At 41.0% G+C, this 25,844-nt stretch overlaps 5 protein-coding genes and 1 pseudogene across 5 annotated transcripts; all 6 read left to right on the top strand.

Annotated features, from left to right (window-relative positions):
• LOC144663424 (BTB/POZ domain-containing protein 6-B-like) lies at window positions 1–1,841 on the top strand. The gene has a single exon (XM_078524368.1). It carries the CDS (start codon window positions 54–56, stop codon window positions 1,383–1,385), a length of 1,332 nt encoding a protein of 443 aa, XP_078380494.1. The 5' UTR covers window positions 1–53; the 3' UTR covers window positions 1,386–1,841.
• A 2,522-nt stretch (window positions 1,842–4,363) lies between these two features.
• On the top strand, window positions 4,364–6,500 carry LOC144663426 (BTB/POZ domain-containing protein 6-B-like). The gene is made up of 2 exons (XM_078524369.1): window positions 4,364–5,132; window positions 5,848–6,500. The coding sequence occupies exons 1-2, from the start codon at window positions 4,429–4,431 to the stop codon at window positions 6,470–6,472; spliced, it is 1,329 nt and encodes a 442-aa protein (XP_078380495.1). The 5' UTR covers window positions 4,364–4,428; the 3' UTR covers window positions 6,473–6,500.
• A 4,996-nt stretch (window positions 6,501–11,496) lies between these two features.
• On the top strand, window positions 11,497–15,363 carry LOC144663485 (BTB/POZ domain-containing protein 6-B-like). The gene is made up of 2 exons (XM_078524461.1): window positions 11,497–12,384; window positions 13,809–15,363. The coding sequence occupies exons 1-2, from the start codon at window positions 11,547–11,549 to the stop codon at window positions 14,300–14,302; spliced, it is 1,332 nt and encodes a 443-aa protein (XP_078380587.1). The 5' UTR covers window positions 11,497–11,546; the 3' UTR covers window positions 14,303–15,363.
• A 2,119-nt stretch (window positions 15,364–17,482) lies between these two features.
• LOC144663422 (BTB/POZ domain-containing protein 6-like) lies at window positions 17,483–19,508 on the top strand. Its single transcript, XM_078524366.1, has one exon. The coding sequence runs from the start codon at window positions 17,670–17,672 to the stop codon at window positions 19,002–19,004; it is 1,335 nt and encodes a 444-aa protein (XP_078380492.1). The 5' UTR covers window positions 17,483–17,669; the 3' UTR covers window positions 19,005–19,508.
• Window positions 19,509–23,116: 3,608 nt separating this feature from the next.
• LOC144663423 (BTB/POZ domain-containing protein 6-like) lies at window positions 23,117–24,493 on the top strand. Its single transcript, XM_078524367.1, has one exon. It carries the CDS (start codon window positions 23,150–23,152, stop codon window positions 24,482–24,484), a length of 1,335 nt encoding a protein of 444 aa, XP_078380493.1. The 5' UTR covers window positions 23,117–23,149; the 3' UTR covers window positions 24,485–24,493.
• Window positions 24,494–24,975: 482 nt separating this feature from the next.
• Window positions 24,976–25,566, top strand: LOC144664119 (BTB/POZ domain-containing protein 6 pseudogene; annotated as a pseudogene).
• Window positions 25,567–25,844: the final 278 nt, after the last annotated feature.

Here is a 25,844-nt window from a genome sequence, read left to right as displayed (position 1 = left end):
AGCTGCATCAAAACATTGTATCCGTAAAACGGCGAACAAACCACCGGATAACGATGGCTGTTGTTGAAGATAACTGGCAGACGAAGCGATCAACTATCATAGAGAGAACCTCGTTTATTTTCAATACGGAGATACTGAGTGATGTGAAATTTGTTGTTCCAGTGTCGACTGGCGAAAGTGAAAGCAAAAAGTCTAAAATGGTGATCCCAGCTCACAAGTTTGTGCTTGCCATCAGCAGTCCTGTGTTCTTTGCTATGTTTTATGGTCAAATGGCAGAGACTACAGACTCTATTGAACTGCCAGATTGTGAGTATGAGAGTCTGTTGGAGTTGTTTCGTTATTTGTACAGCGACGAAGTGAAGTTGAGCGAAAGTAATGTGATGCAAGTGCTGTACTTGGCGAAGAAGTATATGGTGCCTTCTCTCGCTGGAAAATGTAATGAGTATCTTCGACACAATTTGAAAGCATCAAATGTGTTTTGCATTCTGCTTTACGCTCAGAAATTTGATGACAAAGATTTAGAAGATCGATGCTGGGAAGTGATTGAGAAGCATACAGAAGAAGCTGTGACGTCAGATAAATTTGTTACAGTTGAGCGATCACTTGTCGAGACAGTTGTGAAGAAAAAAATACTGAACGTGAAGGAAGTGGAACTATTCAAAGCTGTTGATCGCTGGGCCATTCAAGAAATTGAAAGGCAAGGGATAAATCCCGGTGGCAATGTAAAGAGACAAATTCTTGGAGAGGAGATCGTGAAAGCAATAAGGTTTCCACTGATGTCACAGAAGGAGTTTGCCTTAGTCGTAATTGATTCTGACATTCTTACTTTGAAAGAGGTTGGTGACATGATGAAATACTACAATGATGTTTCAACATCTTTGCCATTTATTCAAGCCTCAAGAAAAGAATCTCGATGTCAGAGATTTCGAACATTTAAACATCCAACTTCATTTTGGACCAGCGGTCACGGCACCTTGACTCAATATCTTAATTTTTCTGTCAACAAGTCCATAGAGTTACGTGGAGTTCAGCTTTTTGGTTATAAGGGTGGCCAGTACACGGTTTTCACTGAAATTAAAGATACCACAGATAACTCTTCTCTGTTCACTCAATCAGGATCATACAATTCAAAAAAGGATGAGACTTACGGCTATTACAGCTTCGATGTACGGTTTGATCATCGATTTTATTTCAAGGAAAATAAGGAGTACAAGTTAGTATCGACAATCAAGGGTCCCATGCCATGGCATGGAGAAGACGGGCAAACATTTGTTGAGTGTCAGGGAGTGCAATTTACATTTCGTACTTCAGACGACAGCAATAATAATAAGACGTCTTATAAGACAAGTGTCACAGAAGGCCAGTTTCCTGCTTTTTTCTTTTAGTTTATGTAAGCCTTCCTTTATAGAACTTTAAGAGAAAGTTGTCCTGGCTAATTGTTATACATTTCTACATGTAGTTCTCTGGGTTAATTAGATCTATTTTTAAGCACTGTCAAATATGCTTGTCAAAAAGGGACAAAAGAAGATTATTATTTACATTTTTAACAAGATTCATATACATACATCTTTCAAGATTCGTATATATACATCACAATGCAATGTATCCATCAAGATTCATATATATATGTTGCAGTTAGTTTTTTATCTCAGGTAATTTTTTATTTTAACTAGTAAATGTTTTTTTCTAACAAGTTGATTTTTTTATACTAGATAAATAATAGGGTTAGCATATGGGTTGGAGTCATATATTTTATAAAAAATAGTGGTTCACCAAACGTTTCCTATGTCAACCTCGTTCCCAGGGTCTCTCTCTCCCCACCCCCAAGAGCGAGGAGAGAGAGAGCCTGGGAACGAGGTTGTTCCTATGTGGCAAAGTGGATATTAAAGCGGTTGGACAGCAAATCCAGAGGTTGAGAGTTCAAATCCAGTGCAGGTTAATAAAAAGAAAACAAAAAATAGATGATAGTATTTAGGGGAGGGGGATAATAGCAGATAGTAGGGGAGGGATAGATAGGATGGTGGGGGGGGGGGTTATAAGGTGTTTTAATTTTTCTACTTATTGACCTGGTATTAAAAAACAGACTAGTTTGAGAAAAAACTAGTTAAAGATCAAAAATTAACTGCAACATATACATTATGCATGTTTACACCACAGAGAAAATCGAATCTGGACCCATCAGTCCGGACTGACCACTTTTGTAAAGAAACAGTCAACTTTACGCAGCGCCATAGGCACCTATTGCCCCACATCAAGTTGACTGTTTCTCTTCAAAAATGGTCACGTCTGGACAGATTTTTTGACCGATCTGTAACCTATTTTCTTTGTGGTGTAAAGATACATATACAAGAATCTTGTATATGTACAGACCTCTCAACCTCAAAGCACTGGAAATCTGGAGATTGAGGTCAAAAAATCTGGAGATTTCAGTAAAAACCGGGAGATTGATCAACTGACGGACAAAAATAACTAAAATAGTCCTAAAACCAGGAGCTAATTAAATGACTTGTTACTCTGTTTACCGTGAGATTTCTGTTTCTCATCGTGAGATTGAAGTGAAAACCATGAGTCTCAGGACAAAATCGTGAGACTTGAGAGGTCTGTATGTAGATCATACTAAGACTATCCTCATTAAATTAGACTGAGTGGGCTGTATCCTAGCGCTCAAAGGCAAGCTGTTTCAGAAAACAAAACTGCCATAATGAGAACTTTGTTTGCCTGCTTCAGTACTTGGCCTAGGAACGAAAGGTTGTATTTTATATTTCGTAGATTATGTAGGTGAACACCGGATGCACCTTTAAAAATACTATTTAGAAGAATTGGAGGTCAGGATTTGAATGTTGATTCCAACATAAACAGTGTTATTAATATACCACATCTTGAGCGGTTTTAAAAGCTAAAATATCCATCCTTGATTTTTGATTCCAGCATTGCTGATGTTAATTGAAGGATCATACTTTGCCAACGAGCCAAAACAACCAATAGTTTTGAATTACAAGATTATTTTTATATTTTCATATTAGTTTTAAGACCTTTTGTAATATTTTTTGTGTTTTAGCTATTTTAATGTTACTCCTGTTAAGCGCTTTCATCATCATAATCATCATCATTATTTTTAACGTAGATTTTCGCAACTTTGTTAAATCCCAACCTCGTTCCCAGGGTCTCTCTCTCTTGCTCTTGGCGGCGGGGAGAGAGAGACCCTGGGAACGAGGTTGGTTAAATCCTAGCATTAGTTTTGGCTCATTTGCATTCGATTTGGAAGTGTTGGAAACGAGTCTTGAGGAATTCAAGGACATATTTTTCTAATTTGTCAAACAACCTCAACGCTTCCAAAATTGTTTGCAAGTATGCGGGTAAAGTATTTTGCAATGAAAGGCAAAGGCAAGGGTGGGATAAACTATTACATCCAATGTTAAAGTTTGTTCTTGCAAAGACACCAGGCTATTCCCGATTTGGAGGGGTTTGTTGTTTTTCTGTTAGTCTATTGCCAGTGATGCTAAGCCTGCCGCACACTAGAGCAACTAGCTGAGCTAACCGCTTCGCGTGCCCGTTTGCTCAGCAGATTTCTCTCGTGTGCGGACATTTTTCGTGAGAATTTTGCCTCGCGAGGCCCTGAGGAAAATATCTATGGTGTTTGATATTTTTTGCCTCGAGAGGCAAAATCCTCAACGTGTGCGGGCGACGTGAGCAACTTGCTCAGCCAGAAATATCAACTGACCATTAAACACACGCAGAATGCTCACGTGATTCAACATGGCGGCTTCCAAATCAAACTTGCTAAGCACTTTCCTTACTGTCTGCGGTGAAATGTGCAGTGAGTAAATGGCTGAGCAAACAGGCACGTGAGGCGAATAGCTCAGCTAGTTGCTCTAGTGTGCGGCAGGCTTAAGTGTATTTGTCACTTTAAAAAGCCTCTTTTAGTACCTCGATTCAATCCTGTGGCCCAGTCGCCGTTGTGTTGTTAAGGGAGTTGAAGGGTTAAAATCTTCTCCTACCCAATGTGTAGTTCCTTCCAAGTCCTCATTTAAGGGCCTCTTTATATGAGCCCGGTTGACTGGGCTCACTCCTATTTCTTTGTATAAATTTCTATGTGTTTATATGAAAAGGCCGGCCAGTCCGAATTGCCTCCTTCAAATGGGATTTTTGCTATGGGGTTGTCATAGCAAAAAGCCACAAACGGATTCTTCGTTTCTTTGGAAGCAAAGTATCCGTGTGATCATAGATCAATGATTCAATTTTGGATTTTCCCTAAGAAAGGCTCGAGCTCCCCGAGTCTGTGCACGTGCAAAACTTCTGTTGCGTGACAGATGTCACGCATCAGAAGCCCGCGCACAAGCGCACAAGAGCGCAGCGGAAAGCTCGATATTCGACATGAGTCTCAACGTTGTTGTATCAGGAAAACTGCGAACAAACTGACGAGTAACGATGGCCTTTTTCGAAGAAAACTGGCAGACGAAGCGATCAACCATTGCAGAGAGAACCTCATTTATTTTCAACACGGAGATACTGAACGATGTGAAATTTGTTGTTCCAGTGTCGACTGGTGAAAGCGAAAGTAAGAAGGTGATTCCAGCACACAAGTTTGTGCTTGCTATCAGCAGTCCTGTGTTCTTTGCCATGTTCTATGGTCAAATGGCGGAGACTACAGACTCTGTTGAACTGCCTGACTGCGACTATGAAAGTCTGTTGGAGTTGTTTCGTTATTTGTACAGTGACGAAGTAAAGTTGAGCGGAAATAATGTTATGCAAGTGCTGTACTTGGCGAACAAGTATATGGTGCCTTCTCTCGCTGAAAAATGTAACGAATATCTTCGCCACAATTTGAAAGCGTCAAATGTGTTTTGCATTCTGCCGCTTGCTCAGAAATTTAAAGATATAGATTTGGAAGAACGATGCTGGGAAACGATTGAGAAGCAGACAGAAGAAGCTGTGACTTCAGATGAATTTGTTACAGTTGAGCGATCACTGGTCGAGACAGTCGTGAAAAGGGGAAGGTTGAACGTAAAAGAAGTGGAACTATTCAAAGCTGTTGATCGCTGGGCCACAAAAGAAAGTGAAAGGCAATGGTTAATTCCTGATGGCGAGTCGAAAAGACGAATTCTTGGAGAGGAGATCGTGAAAGCGATAAGGTTTCCATTATTTTTATAATTAATAATATTAATTAATTAATTTTAACAGTATATAAATTTACAAATTTTATGCAATATTAAGTTACAGTCATTGAAATCAACAATGTCGTTTACAAAGCCACTGTCGCTACAACACCCGGCGAAACGAAGGTTTACATTGGCATGACTGAGCATAGTTTCAAAACTAGGTACAATAACCATAAGCTTTCTTTCAAACATCGCAAGCATTCACACGACACTGTACTATCAAAGTACATCTGGGACCTGAAAGACAATAACACCGAATTTTCGATCAAGTGGTCCATTGTCACGAGAGCAAGCGCTTACAGGGGAAACCTGTCACGCTGCAATTTGTGTCTGACGGAGAAGCTCTGCATACTATCAGCTGACAGATCTACTCTCTTGAACAAAAGATCTGAGCTTGTTACCTAGCGCAGGCACGAAAACAAGTACTATGCGGCCAATCAGAGACAGGATCGTTCTAACCGTCCTCCATGAACTAATTTTAAATTGTATTTCACCCGCATCTAACGGCACAGTCTGATGATCGCTTCATGTGTGAAACTCTGAGTAACTGTCCGTGCAGTTTCTATGTAAAATAAAATATAGATGAGTAAAAACTTGAACACGAATACAATAAATTATTGTTCTAATGTTATCACAATACACTAATATTATAACTTATAAATTAACTACATCTTCATTTATCTTTAAGGTTCCCATTAATGTCACAAAAGGAGTTCACCTCGGCAGTAATGGATTCTGACATCCTTACTTCCAATGAGGTTGCTGGCGTGATGAAACACTTCAATGATGTATCGATATCTTTAGGACCATTTATACAAGCCCCAAGGGTGGTGCCTCTAACTATATTTCGGTCTCAAAGATTTAGAACCTTTAAACCGCCAGATATGTTATATTGGAGATATGGTGCCTGGGCGACCGATTGTATCATTTTTTCTGTCAACACACCCATCATGTTAATTGGAATTCAGCACTTTGGTTCTGAAGGTGGCGAGTACACGGTTTACACTGGAGTTAAAGATATCACAAATAACTCTTCTCTGGTAAAACTATCAGGGACATACGCTTCAGAAAAGGACGAGACTTATGACTATTATGGCTTTGATGTATGGTTTGATCGTCCAGTTCGTTTGGATGAAGATAAAGAGTATGAGTTAGTGTCGCTTATCAATGGTCCTACATCATGGTATGGAAAAGATGGACAAATATCTGTTGAGTGCGAAGGAGTGCGATTAACCTTTCGTCATTCAGATGGTAGCACAAATGCGACCAGTGAATTAAGAGGGCAGTTTCCTGCTTTTTTGTTAGCTTATTAAAACCTGCCCTTTTTATAGGTCTAAGAAAGTTGCCCAGCATACTAGTTGTATGCTTAGTTGTATGCATCAAGTTCCATTTTTATCAGTCATGTTGCAGGGCTGTGGGTGGCAAGAGGCAAGGTAATTAAGGCACTTGCCTCGTCAAGATTTAAGTTTTACCCAAAATTATAAACACAAAAGTCTAGTTGGGAAATAATTTCCCGATTGACCCAGTTGAGCTTGACTGATTGAAAGTATAAAAATAGTGTCCCAGAGCTTTTAAAAATTTTCTAAGGGGGCATTTTCCCAGACCCCTCTAGCGGCTAAAGCCTTTGGCAGTCACAGATTTTGCTTCATCTATGCCAGAAGTCTGGCCACCCCCCTGTGTTAGTATACTTCTAATTTCAATTTTGTTAATTGTAGGGTCTGTTTTATGAAAGGTACATTAATTAAATTATACTTCCTGCTATGTTACACTGAAAGTGTACCAAATACTATCAGGTCCCAAAGGGGCTTAGGGCTCAAGGACTCCAAGCCAAAAAATGTGGGGATTTAGTTCTCCCCTCCCTCCCTCCCCCAAGAAAACAAAATGGGGCACTGGGCTGGCTCTGGGCTTTGAGGCAAACAATTTCATGGGCTCCATACTCTGCAGCAAAGGGCTTCAAGCAGCAAAGCATTGGGGTTCAGGGCTCCAAGGGAATATTTTTAGGGCACCTGGGCTGCTGCCATCCCCCATCTTTTGGACCCCAACCTATAAGAGATGGCTGGAATGTGAACAAGTAGAGCGTAAAGAAAAAGAACAAAGGACTTTTTACTACTCATGGCACTGGACTACCAAATGAGCTATGAATCTGCAAGGAACACGCCAACAGCAAACCCAACTTAGCGCTTTAATAATATATGAGAAATAAATAAATTATTTATAATTGCACAAATATTTAATTATTGGATAATTGAAATGAGGAGAGACAATCAAAGTGAAAGTAAACTTCCCACTCCTTCTCTCTGCCCTAAAAAGGCCTCGGCCTGGACTCAAGCAGGATTGGAACCCATGCCCTTTGTGATCACTTCTCCAACCCCGATCGAGCCATGAAATCTGTTTATCAATCCTCAAGCTTACTTTCTTGTGTTAACAATTTAGTCTTGAGGTCCGTTTTCATGGGTATTTCATATTCTTGGGAGGAGTTTAATTCTTGGGGGGGGGGGTGGGGGGGTGGGGGTGGGGGTGGTACTCCCAATAATACAATGGCCTATACAGGGAGGCTCTGCCCAAGTAGTACCTTTTTCATGCTTCAGGTATGTAAAAGGGTAGGGATTTTTTGTGTTAAGGTATGTGAAATGGAAGGGAAATCTGTTGTTTAATAGATATTTAAAAAGGCCTTTAAATTAAATATTTCGAACAGATACAGCTTATGACCATATCGCGCGACATAAAACTTAGCCTGCGAATACAGCCACCTCTCATTGCTCCCACTACTAGTCCTGCTCCGCACATAGCAGCAGGAGGGTTGAGAGGCATCCATATTCGCAGGCTACATAAAACTGACAAGAAAACTTGTTTTATGTATATGCCATATCATTTTAGGTAAATGAATCGAAAGGGGTAGAGTGCCTTTTTCCAAATAAAAAGGTTTATAAAATGGGTGCCTTTTTTGTCTAAACAAAATGGTATATAAAAGGGTAAGGGGTTGGACCCCTGGGTGAAGTCACCCTGTATAAAAACTATTTGGAGTAGCCCCTTCCCCACCCCCTTTAATGTTGAACTAAAGAACCATTAAATTTTGATGAGGTAGGGACATCTGGTAGGGGGCTGGTGAAATATAGGGGGGTGGCTGGAAAATGTGGTCTGTAAGAGAGGAGTGGGGGGAGTGGGGTGGGTCACTTGAAAATATTACCACCAAGTGCTGTAATGGCAGCATCAAAAATGGTGATTACCAATATTAACAACAGCGGGAGAAAAGAGAACGAGCAAAAGAGCAACAAGCAACCGGCATTAAAAGAAAAGGCTATAGATAAACAGGAAATGAACTTGGAACTGAGGCACATGATTTAATTGACCTGATTTCAACTAAGGGAGTTTGAATCTAGCTAATCAAATCAACTGTTTTAAAATCCCTTTTTTCTAAGACAGTTGAAAATAGTTGGTTTAAAATCGTCTTGATTTTTATTTTCTTTGATACAATTTGGCCAACGCGTGTGTCCTCAGTGCGGACGTATACAAAACATGGACCCGGGTCCATGGACCACCCCTGTGGACCCGGTCCATGGACTACCTTGTGGACCCGGTCCATGGACCACCCCGGAGGACCACCCCTAATTTTCGAAAGAAAATCAAAGTGTAGAAATATGGGGACAGGGTATAAATTGACGGCAGGTACTAAAACACAAAACAAGGAAATGAAACCACCGAAACGACCGAAACAAAATTAGCGAAACCACCGAAAAGACCAAAACCAAACGTCGCAAAGGGTTGAAACAAGCGAAACGAAACAAAAACACTAAAACCCATTACCATTAGCGAGAGCAAACCATAAACAGGCTAACCTGAGCGTTATTCAGGCTAACCGAAGTGCTATTGAGGCTAACTGGAGTGCTATTTAGGCTAACTGGAGTGGCGAACCGGAGTGGAAGGCATGGAAGGTGCTCTCCGGTTTATAGCCTGAATAGCACTCCGGTCAGCCTAACTAACACTCTGGTTAGCCTGTTTACGGTTAGCTTTCAATAATGGTAAAGGTTTTGCTTGTTTCGGTGATTTTGTCTTGTTGTCTATGCCACTCTTTCGGCCGTTTCGGTTGTTTCGGCGGTTTTGTATTGATCGTTTCGGTGGTCTAGCTTGTTTCGGTCGTTTCTTTTCGGTGGTTTCATTTCGTTGTTTTGTGTTTTAGTACCTGCCGTCAATTTATACCCTGTCCCCATTCTACACTTTGATTTTCTTTCGAAATTTAGGGGTGGTCCACAGGGGTGGTCCATGGACCGGGTCCACAGGGGTGGTCCATGGACCCGGGTCCATGTTTTGTATACGTCCCCTCAGTGCTACCTGTTTCTCGTGCAAAGGGCTAATGCTCTAATGCATCAGTCAATTCCAGCAGTGCCCACCCCCCCCCCCCCTCCTGGGCAACCGTGGGGCATTTGCTCATGTTATCAGTCCCGGGGAGGGGTATTTGCATTTTTAGCGCGGCCCGGGGACTGGGCATTTGCACACCCCGGGGCAACCCCTGGGCATTTGACACGTGGTTTGCAAAAGTGCCATAATGGAGGATTTCATCGGTAAAGACACAGTTTGTGGAAGATTGGATGACGCACGAAAATCGTAAAAAGGACGTTACAAAGTAGTATTCTCGTATGAAAAGTGAACGAAACGTGTCAGGGTAATGAACGGATTTTACCGGATTTTGAACAGCCAAAATTTATATTTGTGTCGCATGAAACCAAGAAATAATAGCCATTTTTATTAAAAATTGCTATATTCAGGGTTAGAAATTAGCGCTGGCCCACTCGCCCAGGTGAGTGTGAAAACTGTCGGGCGAGTACAAATCACGGATCACTTGCCCGGTTTGGCGAGTATGATTTTCAAATATATTATTCAAAATAAGCAGAACTTTTACTTTCGACTTTAAAATAATCTACACTGTCCATATGCCAATAGCTTACCAACATTTTGAAATCTCCATCAAAGCTATTTGCTTGCAAACTACAGGTATTTGGGAATACATATCAGATTAAACTGTGTTTCAACTTTTGAAGGAAGTGTGCTCGCGTTTTTATTGTGGAGTAAGGTCTTTTTTTGGCGAATTTTCATTTAAGAAATAGGCTTAGATTGCAGCAGTCTGTATCGTGATCAACCACTACGGTGGCACGGTGAGTATCAAACGTGCTTAAAAATTTAAGTTGTACATTTTATTATTCGTGGGGGAGGGGGACTAAATTTTCCTTTTTTAATGGAGGATACTAGGCGAGTAAAAACTGATCTGGGCGAGTGCTCCGAAATTTAAGTTTCTAACCCTGTATATTAGAGCACTGAAACTGTTAACTAACATTATTGGCTGCGGATGGCGCGGATGGAAACGGATTGCAATTTGAAATCGTTTGGCAAACGTTTTCAAATTGTTTCCGCGCGTCTTCAAAAAGTCGATATTTGTAGCCTTAGCTTGATTTCTATCCGCAAATTAAGGTTGTATCTTCCTTTAGATGTTCAAAGATATTGTTTTATATGGGTTTAGTTGTCTTTAATTAATTTCAGAACAGTTTAGACCAAAAATCTGCGAAATCTCCGTGACATAGTCCCTTTAAAGATAAAAATCAGTTGTAGTACTTAGTATTATTTTTATTGCTTATATATTGAATACCGTTTTTTTCTATTGTTTGCCCTTTGACATAAACATAGACTAGCCATTTTTGTGGATGGAAGGATCCAGGAGGGGTTCCTTGCTTTGTTACCTCTCGTTGCCACTTTTAAACTTAAATATCTAGATTTGTTTCTTTACTTATTGATTAAACGAACTGTTTAATAAAGGATTGAAATAGAGTTTTAAAGTTATTTGATTTCTACAAACAATCACAATTGTTTATTAAAAATTAAAGGATTGTCTTTAGCATTATTACCAAATATTCAGGATTAGAAAAAGGTCAACTGTTCAAAACAAAATAAAGAGAAACAGAATCACACTTGAAATCTCGACCTTGCATTTATAAACTACTAGCTACTACTGTGTCATAGACGAACGATCCCGGGGGCGGGGCATTAACCTTTTTCCTCCGTCCCCACCCCAGGGCATTGAGCAGGCTCAAGGGGACAGGTGGCTCCAGGTTTGAAAATGGGTTTTGACAGAACTCATCACAGAGGGCAAAAAAAATTAAAAGTTATAAGATTCAATAAATAAAAGACCACCGACATCATTTCGAGGTAAAGAAAGTAGATACATAGTGGAAACGCTCTCCAAAAGGCTCTCCCCGTGACAAGGTCACGCAGTTGTGTGAGAGGAGGAGCCCGCAGTCGCAAGCAGTAAGCGGTATTCCTACCCATTTTCGAGTTGAAGAAATGAGTTGCTTCGATACGTTGAATCAGTAAAAACTGCGAACAAATCAACAAGTAACGATGGCCTTTGTCGAAGAGAACTGGCAGACGAAGGGTTCAACCATTGCAGAGAGAGCCGCATTTATTTTCAACACGGAGATACTGAGCGATGTGAAATTTGTTGTTCCAGTGTCGACTAGTGAAAGCGAAAGTAAGAAGGTGATCCCAGCTCACAAGTTTGTGCTTGCCATCAGCAGTCCTGTGTTCTTTGCCATGTTCTATGGTCACATGGCGGAGACTACAGACTCTATTGAACTGCCTGACTGTGAGTACGAGAGTCTGTTGGAGTTGTTTCGTTATTTGTACAGCGACGAAGTAAAGTTGAGCGGAAATAATGTTATGCAAGTGCTGTACTTGGCGAAGTATATTGTGCCCTCTCTCGCTGGGAAATGTACCGAATATCTTCGAGACAATTTGAAAACATCAAATGTGTTCTGCATTCTGCCGCTTGCTCAGAAATTTGATGACAAAGATTTGGAAGATCGATGCTGGGAAGTCATTGGGGAAGCTGTGACGTCAGATGAATTTGTTACAGTTGAGCGATCACTAGTCGAGACAGTTGTGAAGAGCGAAAAGTTGAACGTGAAGGAAGTGGAACTATTCAAAGCTGTTGATCGCTGGGCCACAAAAGAAAGTGAAAGGCAAGGGATAACGCCTGATGGTGATGCGAAGAGACAAATTCTTGGAGAGGAGATCGTGAAAGCGATAAGGTTTCCATTGATGTCACAAAATGAGTTCGCCTCAGCTGTAATCGATTCTGATATTCTTACTTCAAAAGAGCTTGGTGACATGATGAAACACTTCAGTGGTGTTTCAACATCTTCTTTACCATTTAAACAAGCCCCAAGGACGGCTTATCGTGGGGCAGCTTATCATGGGATGGCTTATCCTGGGGCAGCTTATCATGGGCTGGCTTATCCTGGGGCAGCTTCTCGTGGGATGGCTTATCGTGGGGCAGCTTCTCGTGGGATGGCTTCTCGTAGGACGGCTTCTCGTGGGGCTGCTTCTCGTGGGACGGCTTCTCGTAGGATGGCTTCTCGTGGGAGCGGCTTCTCGTGGCCGTTCTCGTCGTTCTGATCATGGAAAGGAGCGTAACAGAGCCGAATGCAATTAGGTAAGTGAATAAAACCTACGGGGAAACAAAAAGAGACATTTCGTGCCACACGAAATGTTAGGAACCTCGCCTGACCCATTTTACATGATTCTATTTTTTGCTTTGGGCAAAACGACACTGTGAAATGGAGGAGGGTTATGTTTCGAATGCAAAATCTGCACGTTATTATTCAAGTGCCCCTCCCCTCCCGTCCCCCACAGAAGCATTCTATACAAGAACAAAAAAAAATCATGCTTGTTTTTTTTTGGGGGGGGGGGAGGGCAGGGGGATGAAATGGTAAGTGGAACCCCCAAAACACGTGCAACATCTTTACTCTCAAGGTAATAACTTTGTCCCTTTTGTACGACCATTTATAACCATGATAGGCAAAGTTTTTCCAGAAGCGATTAGTTTTTTGTTAGTTCAAGTCTCCAGGTTGTGTACATGATAGCCTTAAACATTAGGAATAAATCTTCAGTGTATTAAATGACTCCTTACTGAATTCTCCAAAGAGAATTGAAGAAAATGTTTGAAAAACAGGAGGAGATCTTTGATTTTGATCTTTTAAGACAGTAAATCAGAGAGCTTCTCTCATTTTCTGGTTCATCAGGGGCCTAACACAAAATACAAAGAAGTGGAGTGCTTCAAGCACATACCCGGCAGGTCCCCAGGCCCATTTAAGGGCATCTTTTCACCACTGAAGTCTACAAGGACTATGATACCGAATAAGAAGAAGATTTTGGAGAGCAGCGTCGAGGTGACGCAGATTTTGGCGATAAGCAACTGATAAAGCAAAAAGGTTTCCATTATTTATATCTTTTTATTTTAAAAAAGTAAATAAATTTACAAATGCATAGTCAAGATACAGTCACTGAAATTACTCTTTATACACATAACAAAAATAAAAGAAAAAATATAAATATAAATAAATGTAAATATATAATATTTATAATATATGTATGAGTAAAATTGTGAATGTGACTGCAACTGTTCTATTTGTATCACTAACATTATTACTACTCTAACACTAATATTATTACTACTTTATTTATCTTTAAGGTTCCCATTAATGTCATAAAAGGAGTTTACCTCAGCAGTAATCGATTCTGACATTCTTACTTCCAATGAGGTTGCTGGCGTGATGAAACACTTCAATGATGTTTCGATATCACTAGGACCATTTATACAAGCCCCAAGGGTGGTGCCTCTAACTATATTTCGGTCTCAAAGATTTAGAACCTTTAAACCGCCAGATATGTTATATTGGAGATACAGTGCCTGGGCGACTGATTGTATAATTTTTTCTGTCAACACACCCATCATGTTAATTGGAATTCAGCATTTTGGTTCTGAAGGTGGCAAGTACACGGTTTACACTGGAGTTAAAGATATCACAAATAACACTTCTCTGGTAAAACTAGCAGGAACATATGCTTCAGAAAAGGACAAGACTTATGACTATTATGGCTTTGATGTACGGTTTGATCGTCCAGTTCGTTTGGATGAAGATAAAGAGTATGAGTTAGTGTCGCTTATCAATGGTCCTACGTCGTGGTATGGAAAAGATGGACAAATATCTGTTGAGTGCGAAGGAGTGCGATTAACCTTTCGTCATTCAGATGGTAGCACTAATGCAACCAGTGAATTAAGAGGGCAGTTTCCTGCTTTTTTGTTAGCTTATTAAAGCATACCCTTTTCATTGATCTGAGCTAGAGTTCCATTGAGTTCCATTTTTACCAGTGGTGTCGCAGGGCAGTAGAGGCACTTGCCTTGTCAAGATTTAATTTTTACCCAAAATTATAAACACAGTAAGACTAGTTGGGAAATATTTTCCAGATGAACCCAGTTGAACTAGATTGAGGGGGGCATAAGGGTTTGCGGTGATGCGGTTTTGCGTTTTTTTTTTTTTGTGCGGTTTTGTGGTAATTTTATTTTTAACCCACGGAAGTGCGGTTTTACAACACTTTGCGGGTTGCAGTTAATACAAATTTTAGGTTGCGGTAATCGGTAAGAAATATTTCTGCATTGATATAAATTGGTTAATTTTCAATAGAATTTTCTTGACCAGCTGTTTTGCTTGTCATAGCGTGAAAAATGCTTTGTTAAACAACCAAAACTGTTATGCGAATGCTTAACGTTACATTTCGATTGTAATGCATCCTGATAAGGACAAGTTTTCTGTGTGGCTCTCTTTTTTGTCTGTGGTTTCGGTATTTGTGGTAAACGTTGATGTGGTTTGCAGTTTTTGGGTGCATTCCTGTGCGGTTTTGCAGTTTTTGAACCCCCCCTTACCCCCCCCCTCCCCTCTAGATTGATTGGATGTATAAAATTAGTGTCTCATAGTTTTTAAGAATTTTCTAGGGGGCATGCTCCCAGTCCCCTCTAGTGGCTTATTCCTTTGGCAGTCACAGATGTTGCCTTATCTATGCAAAACGTTTGGGCTCAGCCCAGTGTTAGTGTACTACAGTAGAATCCCGGTAACTCGAACGCTGAAGGGAAACGAAAAACAGTTCGAGTAAGCGGGGTTTCGAGTTAACGGGGTCGATTGAATAAGAATGAAAGGTGGGTTCAAATTCAAGGGAAATGGAAGTCTGTTCGAGTTAGCGGGGTTGTTCGAGTTATCCGAGTTGGAGTTATCGAGGTTCTACTGTACTTATTTCAATTTTGTTTGTAGGAGCTGTGTCTTATAAACAGTACATTTATTAAATTATTAATTATTTATTAAACTTCCTGTATATAAATACACTGAAAGTGTACCAAATACTATCAGGTTTCCATAGGGGCTTAGGGCTCAAGGACTCCAATCCAAAAAATGTGGGGATCTAGTTCTCTATTCCCCCCCCCCCTGTCTCCCTCCCCAAGAAAACAAAATAGGGCTGGCTCAAGGAGCCTGTGGCAGACAATCTTAGGGCTTGATGCTCTGCAGCAAAGGGCTCCAAGCAGCAAAAAGATGGAGTTTCAGGCTCCACGGCAAAGACTTAAGGGCACCTTGGCTCCTGCCGCACTCCTCCTTTGGAACCTTATCCTATATTAAAGAGATGGCTGAAAATGTGAACAAGTAGGGCATGAAGAAAAAAACAAAGGAAGTCAAGTTATTGAATGTACTTAATTACTACTTATGGCACTGGTCCACCAAATGAGCTATGAATCTGCAAGGAACATGTTAACAGCAATCCCAACTTAGTGCTTTGATTATAATATGAGAAATAAATAAACTATTTATAATTGCACAAATATTTAATTATTGGATATTTGAAATGGGGAGAGACAATCAAAGTGAAAGTAGACGTCCCACTCCCTGCCTCTGCCCTTAAGAGGTCAGGATTTAAACAGGACTCGAACCAATGCCATTTGTGAACACTTCTCCAACCCTGAACCATGAAATCTGTTTATCAAACCTCAAGCTTACTTTCTTATATCAACAATTTAGTCTTGAGGTCCCTTTCACGGGTATTTCATATTCTTGGTAGAAGTTTAATTGCCAAGGGGGTTTTCCCTATAATATAATGGCCTATATGGGGAGGCTCCGCCCGAAAGGGGTACCTTTTTAATGCTTCAGGTATATAAACTCACTCAATCAACCCCTTCCGACCCTTCGTCCCATCGGGGACATAAAGCCGCAGATATTTAAAAAGGCCTTCAAATTAAACATTTTGAACAGACAGCTTATGGCTTTATCATTTTAATTTGTTAAGCGCTACATAAAACATAAGAAAACTTGTTTTATGTATATGCCATGTCATTTAGTAAATGAAAGGAATATGGTACCTTTTTCCAATAAAAGATATATAAAAGGGGTGCCTTTTCTGTTAAAAATGGTTTATAAAAGGGTAAGGCGTTGGACCTCTGGGCAGGGTCTCCCTTTATAAAACTTTTTGGAGTAGCCGCTTCCCTGCCCCCCTGGGTTTTAATTGTGTTGAGCTAAGGAAATTAAATTTTGATGAGGTAGGGACGTCCAGTAGGGGGCTGTTGAAATATAGGGTGAGTGGTATGCCAAAAAAGGCTTCAAAGTGTGGGCTGGCTGGAAAATGTGGTCTGTTTCTCGAAATAATTAGCACTAAGTGTTGTAATGGCAGCATCTATAAGGGAGATTAACAATATCAACAACTGCGTGAGGAATGAGAACGAACTCGACAAGCAAACGAGGGCTTACCGTCATTAGAAGAAAAGGCTAAAGGTTAACAGGAAATGAACATTAAATCAACTGTTTTAAAATCCCTTTGTTCAAAGACAGTTTAAAAAGGTTGGTTTAAAATTGTCTTGATTTGTATTTCCTTTGTTAAAATTTGGCCAATCAAATCGTATGTCCTCAGTGCTACCTGTTTCTCGTGCAAAGGCCCCACGGGAGGTACAGATGGCTCTAGGGCATTCTCGTTCCCAGAGCCTCCGTTTCTTTTGGTCACGTGGTCGGCGAAACGTCATTTCATGTCGTGGTCGACTACGTCATGTCATTTAAAAAAATACGCGTGGCCCTGGGGAAGAGGATGGCTCTAGGGCCAACCACGACGTCGATTTTCCCTCCTCCTATGCCGCCATGTCGACTTTGTAACCATGTTTTCTTGTTTCCAGGCTCCACGGATATTATGCTGAGGTACCGGGCCTCCTAGTTCCAGACTCCTTATCCACTTTTTTTGGTCTTTTTTTTTTAATTCCGACCGACCGACCCAAAATCAGAAAACACATACGACGATAAACGAAAAAAAAAGGGATGGCCTAGGCGGGCAATTGGGTCAAAAACGGGTTTTGACAGAACTCTTCACAGTGCACAGAAAAGTTTTAAAGCTATAAGATTCAATAAATAAAAGGTAAGGTAAAGAAAGTAGATACATACTGGAAACGCTCTCCAAAAGGCAGTGCCGAATAATCATGGGCATCATGCCCCTCTCCCCATGAAAGGTCACGTAGTTGTGTGACAGGAAGAGCCCGCAGTCGCAAGCAGTAAGCGGTATTCTGTTCCGTTTTCGAGTCGAGCAGTCAAGCCAGCCAGAAAGAATCTGAGTTGCTTCGAAACGTTGTATCAGTAAAAACTGCGAACAAATCAACAAGTAACGATGGCCTTTGTCGAAGAGAACTGGCAGACGAAGGGTTCAACCATTACAGAGAGAGCCGCATTTATTTTCAACACAGAGATACTGAGCGATGTGAAATTTGTTGTTCCAGTGTCGACTGGTGAAAACGAAAGTAAGAAGGTGATCCCAGCTCACAAGTTTGTGCTTGCTATCAGCAGTCCTGTGTTCTTTGCCATGTTCTATGGTCAAATGGCCGAGACTACAGACTCTATTGAGCTGCCTGACTGTGAGTACGAGAGTCTGTTGGAGTTATTTCGTTATTTGTACAGCGACGAAGTAAAGTTGAGCGGAAATAATGTGATGCAAGTGCTGTACTTGGCGAACAAGTATATGGTGCCTTCTCTCGCTGGGAAATGTAACGAATTTCTTCGAGAAAATTTGAAAACATCAAATGTGTTCTGCATTCTGCCACATGCTCAGAAATTTGAAGATAAAGATTTAGAAGATCGATGCTGGGAAGTGATTGAGAAGCAGACGGAAGAAGCTGTGACGTCAGATGAATTTGTTTCAGTTGAGCGATCACTGGTCGAGACAGTCGTGAAAAGAGAAAGTCTAAACGTGAAGGAAGTGGAACTGTTCAAAGCTGTTAATCGCTGGGCCATAAAAGAAAGTGGAAGGCAAGGGATAACTGCTGACGGTGATGCGAAGAGACGAATCCTTGGAGAGGAGATCGTGAAAGCGATAAGGTTTCCTTTGATGTCACAGAAGGAGTTTGCATCAGCTGTAATCGATTCTCGCATTCTTACTTTGGACGAGGTTGGCGACATGATAAAACACTTCAGTGATATTTCAACATCTTCACTGCCATTTATACCAGCCCCTAGAATGGTGTCTCCAATTATCCATCGATGTGAAAGATTTGGAACCGTAAAACCGTCAGTTTCGAATTCAGGTTGGGGATACGCCCGTTCTTTGCCTGAATGGATCAGTTTTACTGTCAACAAGCCTATCACGTTACATGGCGTTCAGCATTTTGGTTTTGAAGGTGGAAAGTACACGGTTTCTACTGAAGTCCAAGATACCACATATTACCCTTTTGAATCTGTGGTAAAGCAAACAGGATCATACGTTTCAGAAAAGGACGAGACTTATGACTATTACGGCTTTGATGTACGATTTGATCGTCCAGTTTGTTTGAAGAAAAATGAAGAGTACAAGTTAGTGTCGCTTATTAACGGTCCTGCGTCATGGTACGGAGAAGATGGAAAAACATCTGTTGAGTGTCAAGGAGTACGATTCACCTTCCGTAATTCGAGCGGTAGCCATAATGGGACAACTGTCACAAGAGGCCAGTTTCCTGCTTTTTTGTTTCTTTAAACCCTCCTCTACAGAATGATCTGTTATCGAACGTTACCCAGCCTATAAGTTGGTCTACGTTGAATTACTACTTCGTACATCATTTCCGTTTGTAGGCTCTTTCTTCATGACAACAATCTCGTTTCTAGAGCCTGCGTTTCCCTTGACCAGTAGAAATCCTGGTTCCGGTGCGATTGAACGCCAGAGATTGTGAATGAAATGAACAAGCTTTCAACAGCCAATCAGATTTGGCTGTGTTTTTGGCGGGCTTTCAGACTAGCTCAGAGGTCCTGATCCCTGGCGGAGACCAGAAGGATCGCGGCCTCTGGGGAAGAGATTGTCTTGACCCTGAAAGGAGAGCAACCAAAACTATGGTTACAATTGTTAAAGTGAAAGTGTACTGAATACTATCTACAAGAGACTGAAAAAGGAACTTGTATAGCATAAAGAAAAACACTCAGGTGATCTTGTATTTCAATTGAGGTTAAGTGTAGAAAAGTGAATAAAGGAAGTCAAGTTATTGAACATGCTTTTCACCACTGCCCTACCAACTTAACTATCAAACTGTAAGGGACAAGCTAACAGTAATAAATAAATAATAATAAATAACAAATCTTTATTAACGTGAAATATACTTAGCTAAAAATAATAATAAAAGTCGATCGTGTGCCAACGCTGTCACGTGATCTACATTGGCGAAACCGGTCGCAGGCTTTCGGACCGTTTCGGTGAGCACCTCCGTTCTGTAGAAGGCTTCCATCAGAACCCCCGCTACCAAGGAGGCGGATTCCCTGTCGCTGAACACTTTAACCTCCCGGACCACAACAAGATCAATGACATGCAAGTGTCTGTGGTGAGCCAAGTGAACGGCGACACGGCAAGAAGACAGCGTGAGGAAAGAAGGCTGATTTTCAGGCTGGGAACACTTGCCCCAAGAGGCTTGAACGTGGACTTTCAATTTATTTAGTTTCATTTAATTTCTTTCGCGCGCGCGACCTTTATATGGCATCTACGCCATATGTCGCGCGCGCAACGTAACGTTTGATAATCGCTCAACGGTTTTTACTTTGCGACTGATGAAGGGGTTATTCCCGAAACGTCTCGCTAAACGAGAAAACATTTTAGCACTTTTTTAACAAAAAAAAAAACATTTCAAAATATACTTAGCTATACGGCTAGTTTACAGATATTCCACAAGTTAAAAAATATAAAAATGCTAACTACTATTTCTACTTACTAGGGTTTAAACCCTTAATTCGTTAAATTTTGTAAAAAAAACGCTTTTATCCGTTAAATTGTTTTTTTGGTGGTACGATGCAAAATTTCTCTAAACTTTGCTAGAAAAGCACTTTTCTCATACTGCAGCAAGAATTTGAAGAAGATTCCGTGTAAAAATGAACTATGTTTGACTTTGGCGCATGCGTATGAGCCAATATTTGGCAACATTTTGTTGCGGACCCGTAGCGGGTTTTTTTGCTTGCTCCTTTTCTTTTCGTTTTTCTCTGCCTTTTTATTCTTGCTACCTTCTACTCGATACATCCTTTCCACTGAAGGGCCCTGAACAGTTTTGGTTTCAATCAATTGTAAACACTGGAAAGGAGACCTTGATCAAGTACAGGTGTATTGGCCTGTTTCACCACCAATTTTGCACCAAAAACTGATCATGTTTTTTCGATTGATTAGCTTTGTCAGAATGCAGTAAATATTCAAAATAGGCAGGCCTGTGGAAAGATCTTTCCAAAGTGTAGTACTTTCGAATCACGAGAATCCGCTGACGTACAAACTGTCACAAGTGGGTGAATGCCCACTCCTCCAAATCTCGGAAAAATTAGGGTTTAGCATAATAAAGGTTAATAATAAGTTAGTTTAATTCGGTTTGTTTGATTGTCTTGATTTATTTTTCTTTTGTTAAAATTTGAGCAATCAAATCATGTGACCCAGGCGCAACATGTTTCTCGTGCTAAGGCCCCACCGGCTAAGAGGGACAGGTAGCTCTAGGACGAGAATGGGTTTTGAAAATAGCAGAACTCCTGACAGTGCTAGTGGTTTAATAAATCGACCACATTTTATCTACACTCTTTTATACAATAACCGAGCTACTGCGCGCGTTATAATTGGTTGATGCTTGTCATCTATTAGAGTACAGACGCACAGATGACGTCAATGTGTGGTGTGACTCACGCGCCAATCTCGAGCCCAGAGTCCGTGTAGTCGGTCAGCGGTACGGGACGGACTCCGGGAAACTGGAATTGATCAGATCAATTTCAGGTCGATTTCATCGTATGCACAAAGTTTCATTTTTATCAGTGGTGTTGCAGGACTGTAGGTAGCACGAGGCAAGGTGAGGCACTTGCCTCATCCAGGGACCGCGGAGCTGGTCCCCCCCCCCCCACCCCCCAATTGGAAAAATGCTCCACGGCCCCTGTCGTCAAGATTTAATTTTTTACCCAAAATTAAAAACAATAATTCTAGTTGGGAATTAATTTCCAGATTGACCCAGTTGAACTAGATTGATTGAAAGTATCAAAAAAGTGTCTCAGAGCTTTTTAAAATTTTTTAGGGGGCTGCTCCCAGACCCCTCTAGCGGCAGTCCCAGATCTTGCCTCATCTATGCCAAAAATCTGGCCTCCACCCTGTGTAAGTGTACTACTTATTTCAATTTTGTTTGTAGGGTCTGTGTCTTATGAATTGTACATTAATTAAATTATACCTCCTGTATGTTACACTGAAAGTGTACCAAATACTATCTGGGTCCCAAAGGGGCTTAGGGCTCCAGGACTCCTGGCCAAAAAATATGGGAATCCAGTTCTCCATCCCCTGTCCCTCCCCCCAAAAAAACAAAGTGGGGCGCCGGGCACTGTGGCAAACAATCTTAGGGCTCCATGCTCTGCAGCAAAGAGCTCCAAGCAGCAGAAAGGTGCGGCTTCAGGCTCCAAGGCAAAGGTTTAAGGGCACCTTGCCTCTTGCCACGCCCCTTCCTTGGGACTCTAATCTATAAGAGATGGCTGGAATGTGAACTAGTAGAGCATAAAGAAAAAGAACAAAGGAAGTGTAGTTACTAAACATGCTTTTCACCACTGGTCTACCAAATAAGCTGTGAATCTGCAAGGAGCATGCTAACAGCAATCCCTATTTAGGGATTTTTCGAACAGACACAGCGTATGGCTTTATCATTTTAATTTTATTAAGCACTACATAAAATATGAGAAAACTTGTTTTATCTATATATATGCCATGTCATTTAGTAAATGAATGGAGTATGGTACCTTTTTACAATAAAAGATATATAAAAGGGGTGCCTTTTCTGTCAAAATGGTATATAAAAGGGTAAGGTGTTAGACCTCTGCCGGCGGAAAAACATTTTGGAGTAGCCCCTTCCCCGCCCCCTTGGGTTTTAATTGTGTTGAGCTAAGGAACCATTAAATTTTGATGAGGTAGGGACGTCCGGTAGGGGGCTGGTGAAATATAGGGGGAAATGTCGTCTGTAAGAGAGGAGTTTGGGGGGGGGGGCAGCATCTATAATGGTGATTAACAATATCAACAACAGCGGGAGGAAAGAGAACGAGCAAAAGAGCAATAAGCAACCGTCATTAAAAGAAAAGGCTTTAGGTAAACAGGAAATGGACTTGGAACTGAGCAACACAATTTAATTGGCCTGATTTTAACAAAGGGAGTTTGAATCTTGCTAATCAAGTCAACTGTTTTAAAATCACTTTGTTCTAAGACGGTTTAAAACAGTTGGCTTAAAATTGTCTTGATTTCTATTTCCTTTGTTACAATTTGGCCAATCAACTCGTATGTCCCCAGTGCTACCTGTTTCTCGTGCAAAGGCCCCACCAGCTAAGATGGACAGATGGCTCTAGGCAGGCAACAGGGTCGAAAATGAGTTTTGACAAAACTCTTCACAGTGCGCAGAAAAGTTTAAAAGTTATAAGATTCAATAAATAAAAGGCCACCAGGTAGATATATATACTGGAAACGCTCTCCAAAAGGCAATGCCGAACAATCATGCCCCTCTTCCCATGAAACGGTCACGCAGTTGTGTGACATAGGTGGAGCCCGCAGTCGCAAGGAGTAAGCGGTATTCTGTTTATCCGAGTACAAAGAATCTGAGTTGATTCGAAACGTTGTATCAGTAGAAACTGCGAACAAATCAACAAGCAACGATGGCCTTTGTCGAAGAGAACTGGCAGATGAAGCGATCAACCATCACAGAGAGAACCTCGTTCATTTTCAACAAGGAAATACTGAGCGATGTGAAGTTTGTTGTTCCAGTGTCGACTGGCGAAAGCGAAAGTAAGAAGGTGATCCCAGCTCACAAGTTTGTGCTTGCTATCAGCAGTCCTGTGTTCTTCGCCATGTTCTATGGTCAAATGGCGGAGACTACAGACTCCATTGAACTGCCTGACTGTGAGTACGAGAGTCTTTTGGAGTTATTTCGTTATTTGTACAGCGATGAATTGAAATTGAGCGGAAATAATGTGATGCAAGTGCTGTACTTAGCGAACAAGTATATGGTGCCTTCTCTCGCTAAGAAATGTAACGAATATCTTCGGGACAATTTGAAAACTTCAAATGTGTTCTGCATTCTGCCTCAAGCTCAGAAATTTGATGACAAAGAATTGAAGGAACGATGCTGGGAAGTGATCGAGAAGCAGACGGAAGAAGCTGTAACGTCAGATGAATTTGTAACAGTTGAGCGATCAGTAGTCGAGACAATTGTGAAGAGAGAAAGGCTGAACGTGAAGGAAGTGGAACTATTCAAAGCTGTTGATCGCTGGGCCACAAAAGAAAGTGGAAGGCAAGGAATAACTGCTGACGGTGATGCGAAGAGACGAATTCTTGGAGAGGAGATCGTGAAAGCGATAAGGTTTCCACTGATGTCAGAGAAGGAGTTTGCCTCAGTCGTAATTGATTGTGACATTCTAACATTGAAGGAAGTTGGTGCCATGGTGAAACATTTCAATGATGTTTTAACATCTCCACTGCCATTTGGACAAGCCCCGAGGGTAGTGCCTCTAACAGTTTTTAGGTTTCAAAGATTTGAAATCTTTAAATCGCCCGGTTATTATTGTTGGGATTACAGTGCCTCGTCAGCCGACTGTATCCATTTCACTGTCAACAAGACTATCACGTTACTTGGAATTCAGCATTTTGGTTCTAAAGGCAGCGAGTACACGGTTTCCACTGAAGTTAGAGATACCACAGATGACTCATCTCTAGTAAAGCAATCAGGAACATACGTTTCAGAGAAGGACAAGACTTATGACTATTACGGCTTTGACGTACGGTTTGATCGTCCTGTTTGTTTGGCCGATAATAAGGAGTACAAGTTAGTGTCGCAAATAAAGGGTCCGAAATCATGGTATGGAGAAGATGGAAAAACATCTGTTGAGTGTCAAGGAGTACGATTTATCTTCCGTTCTTCGCCTTTGGGTTTCTATAGCAGTTATAGAATCAGTGAAACAAGTGGCCAGTTTCCTGCTTTTTTGTTATCTTAAGACTTAGCCCTCCTTTATAGAGCTTTAAAAGTTACTCGATTTATTAGTTGTACAATTCGAGATCCATGTTCATCATTTCTATGTTGGATTACTATTTTTATCTTTTTCGTTAACGCCTTCTTCGATATTTTGAAATGGGGTCAATCTAACTTGAATTTTTAGTTACACTTCTGTGGCATATGTAAAAGAAGACTGGGACCGGAACTAGTACAGCATAAAGAAAAAAAAGTCAATAATCGTAATTGTATGTCAGTCGAATTTGTGGTTAACAATGATATAAGGCATAAGAAGCACTCTACTAAGTGTTGTAATAAAAATGTAACAAATATCAACAAATAATACCAAGGTAAATAGCAAATTTGCGGTTTAAACAATCGAAACCGAGTGATTAATGCCCGCGATTAATCTTGGCAATAAAGCTACACAGGTTTTTGAAAGCCCCTTGCCTCCTCCCCTCTCAAAAAAGGAGAACAAAATCCAAGCGAGTAACGATGGCTTTTGTCGAAGAGAACTGGCAGATGAAGCGAACATCTGTCAAAGACAGAACCTCGTTTATTTTCAACATGGAGATACTGAGCGATGTGAAATTTGTTGTTTCAGTGACTGGCGAAAGTGAAAGCAAAAAGTCTAAAATGGTGATCCCAGCTCACAAGTTTGTGCTTGCTATCAGCAGTCCTGTGTTTTTTGCAATGTTCTATGGTCAAATGGCGGAGACTACAGACTCTATTGAACTGCCTGACTGTGAGTACGAGAGTCTGTTGGAGTTGTTTCGTTATTTGTACAGCGACGAAGTAATGTTGAGCGGAAGTAATGCGATGCAAGTGCTGTACTTGGCGAACAAGTATATGGTGCCTTCTCTCGCTAAGAAATGTAACGAATATCTTCGAGAAAATTTGAAAACATCAAATGTGTTTTGCATTCTGCCTCATGCTCAGAAATTTGAAGATAAAGATTTGGAAGATCGATGCTTGGAAGTGATTGAGAAGCAGTCAGAAGAAGCTGTGACGTCAGATGAATTTGTTACAGTTGAGCGATCACTAGTCGAGACAGTCGTGAAGAGAGAAAGGTTGAACGTGAAATAAGTGGAAAAAGAAAAGTGAAAGGCAAGGGATAACTCCTGATGGCCATACGAAGAGACGAATTCTTGGAGAGGAGATCGTAAAAGCGATAAGGTTCCATTGATGTCACAAAATGAGTTTCCCTTAGCCTGCGTAGCAGGCGTCTGTGTAGTTTTTAGCGCGTTTAAAAGAGTGCGCGATCGCGAGAAGGCCGCGCGAGGAAAACCCCCGAAATACGTTTTTTTGAGAACGAAAATTATCCCATTGGCTAGCATGGCCGCCAGGGAATAACCCGTAAATTT

This window comes from Oculina patagonica, chromosome 8 (genome assembly GCF_052425735.1).
Source record: "Oculina patagonica isolate OP01 chromosome 8, crgOcupat, whole genome shotgun sequence".
NCBI classification, from domain to species: domain Eukaryota; kingdom Metazoa; phylum Cnidaria; class Anthozoa; order Scleractinia; family Oculinidae; genus Oculina; species Oculina patagonica.
The sequence above is the reverse complement of the archived record's forward strand: the minus strand, read 5'-3'. Positions and strand labels throughout refer to the sequence as shown.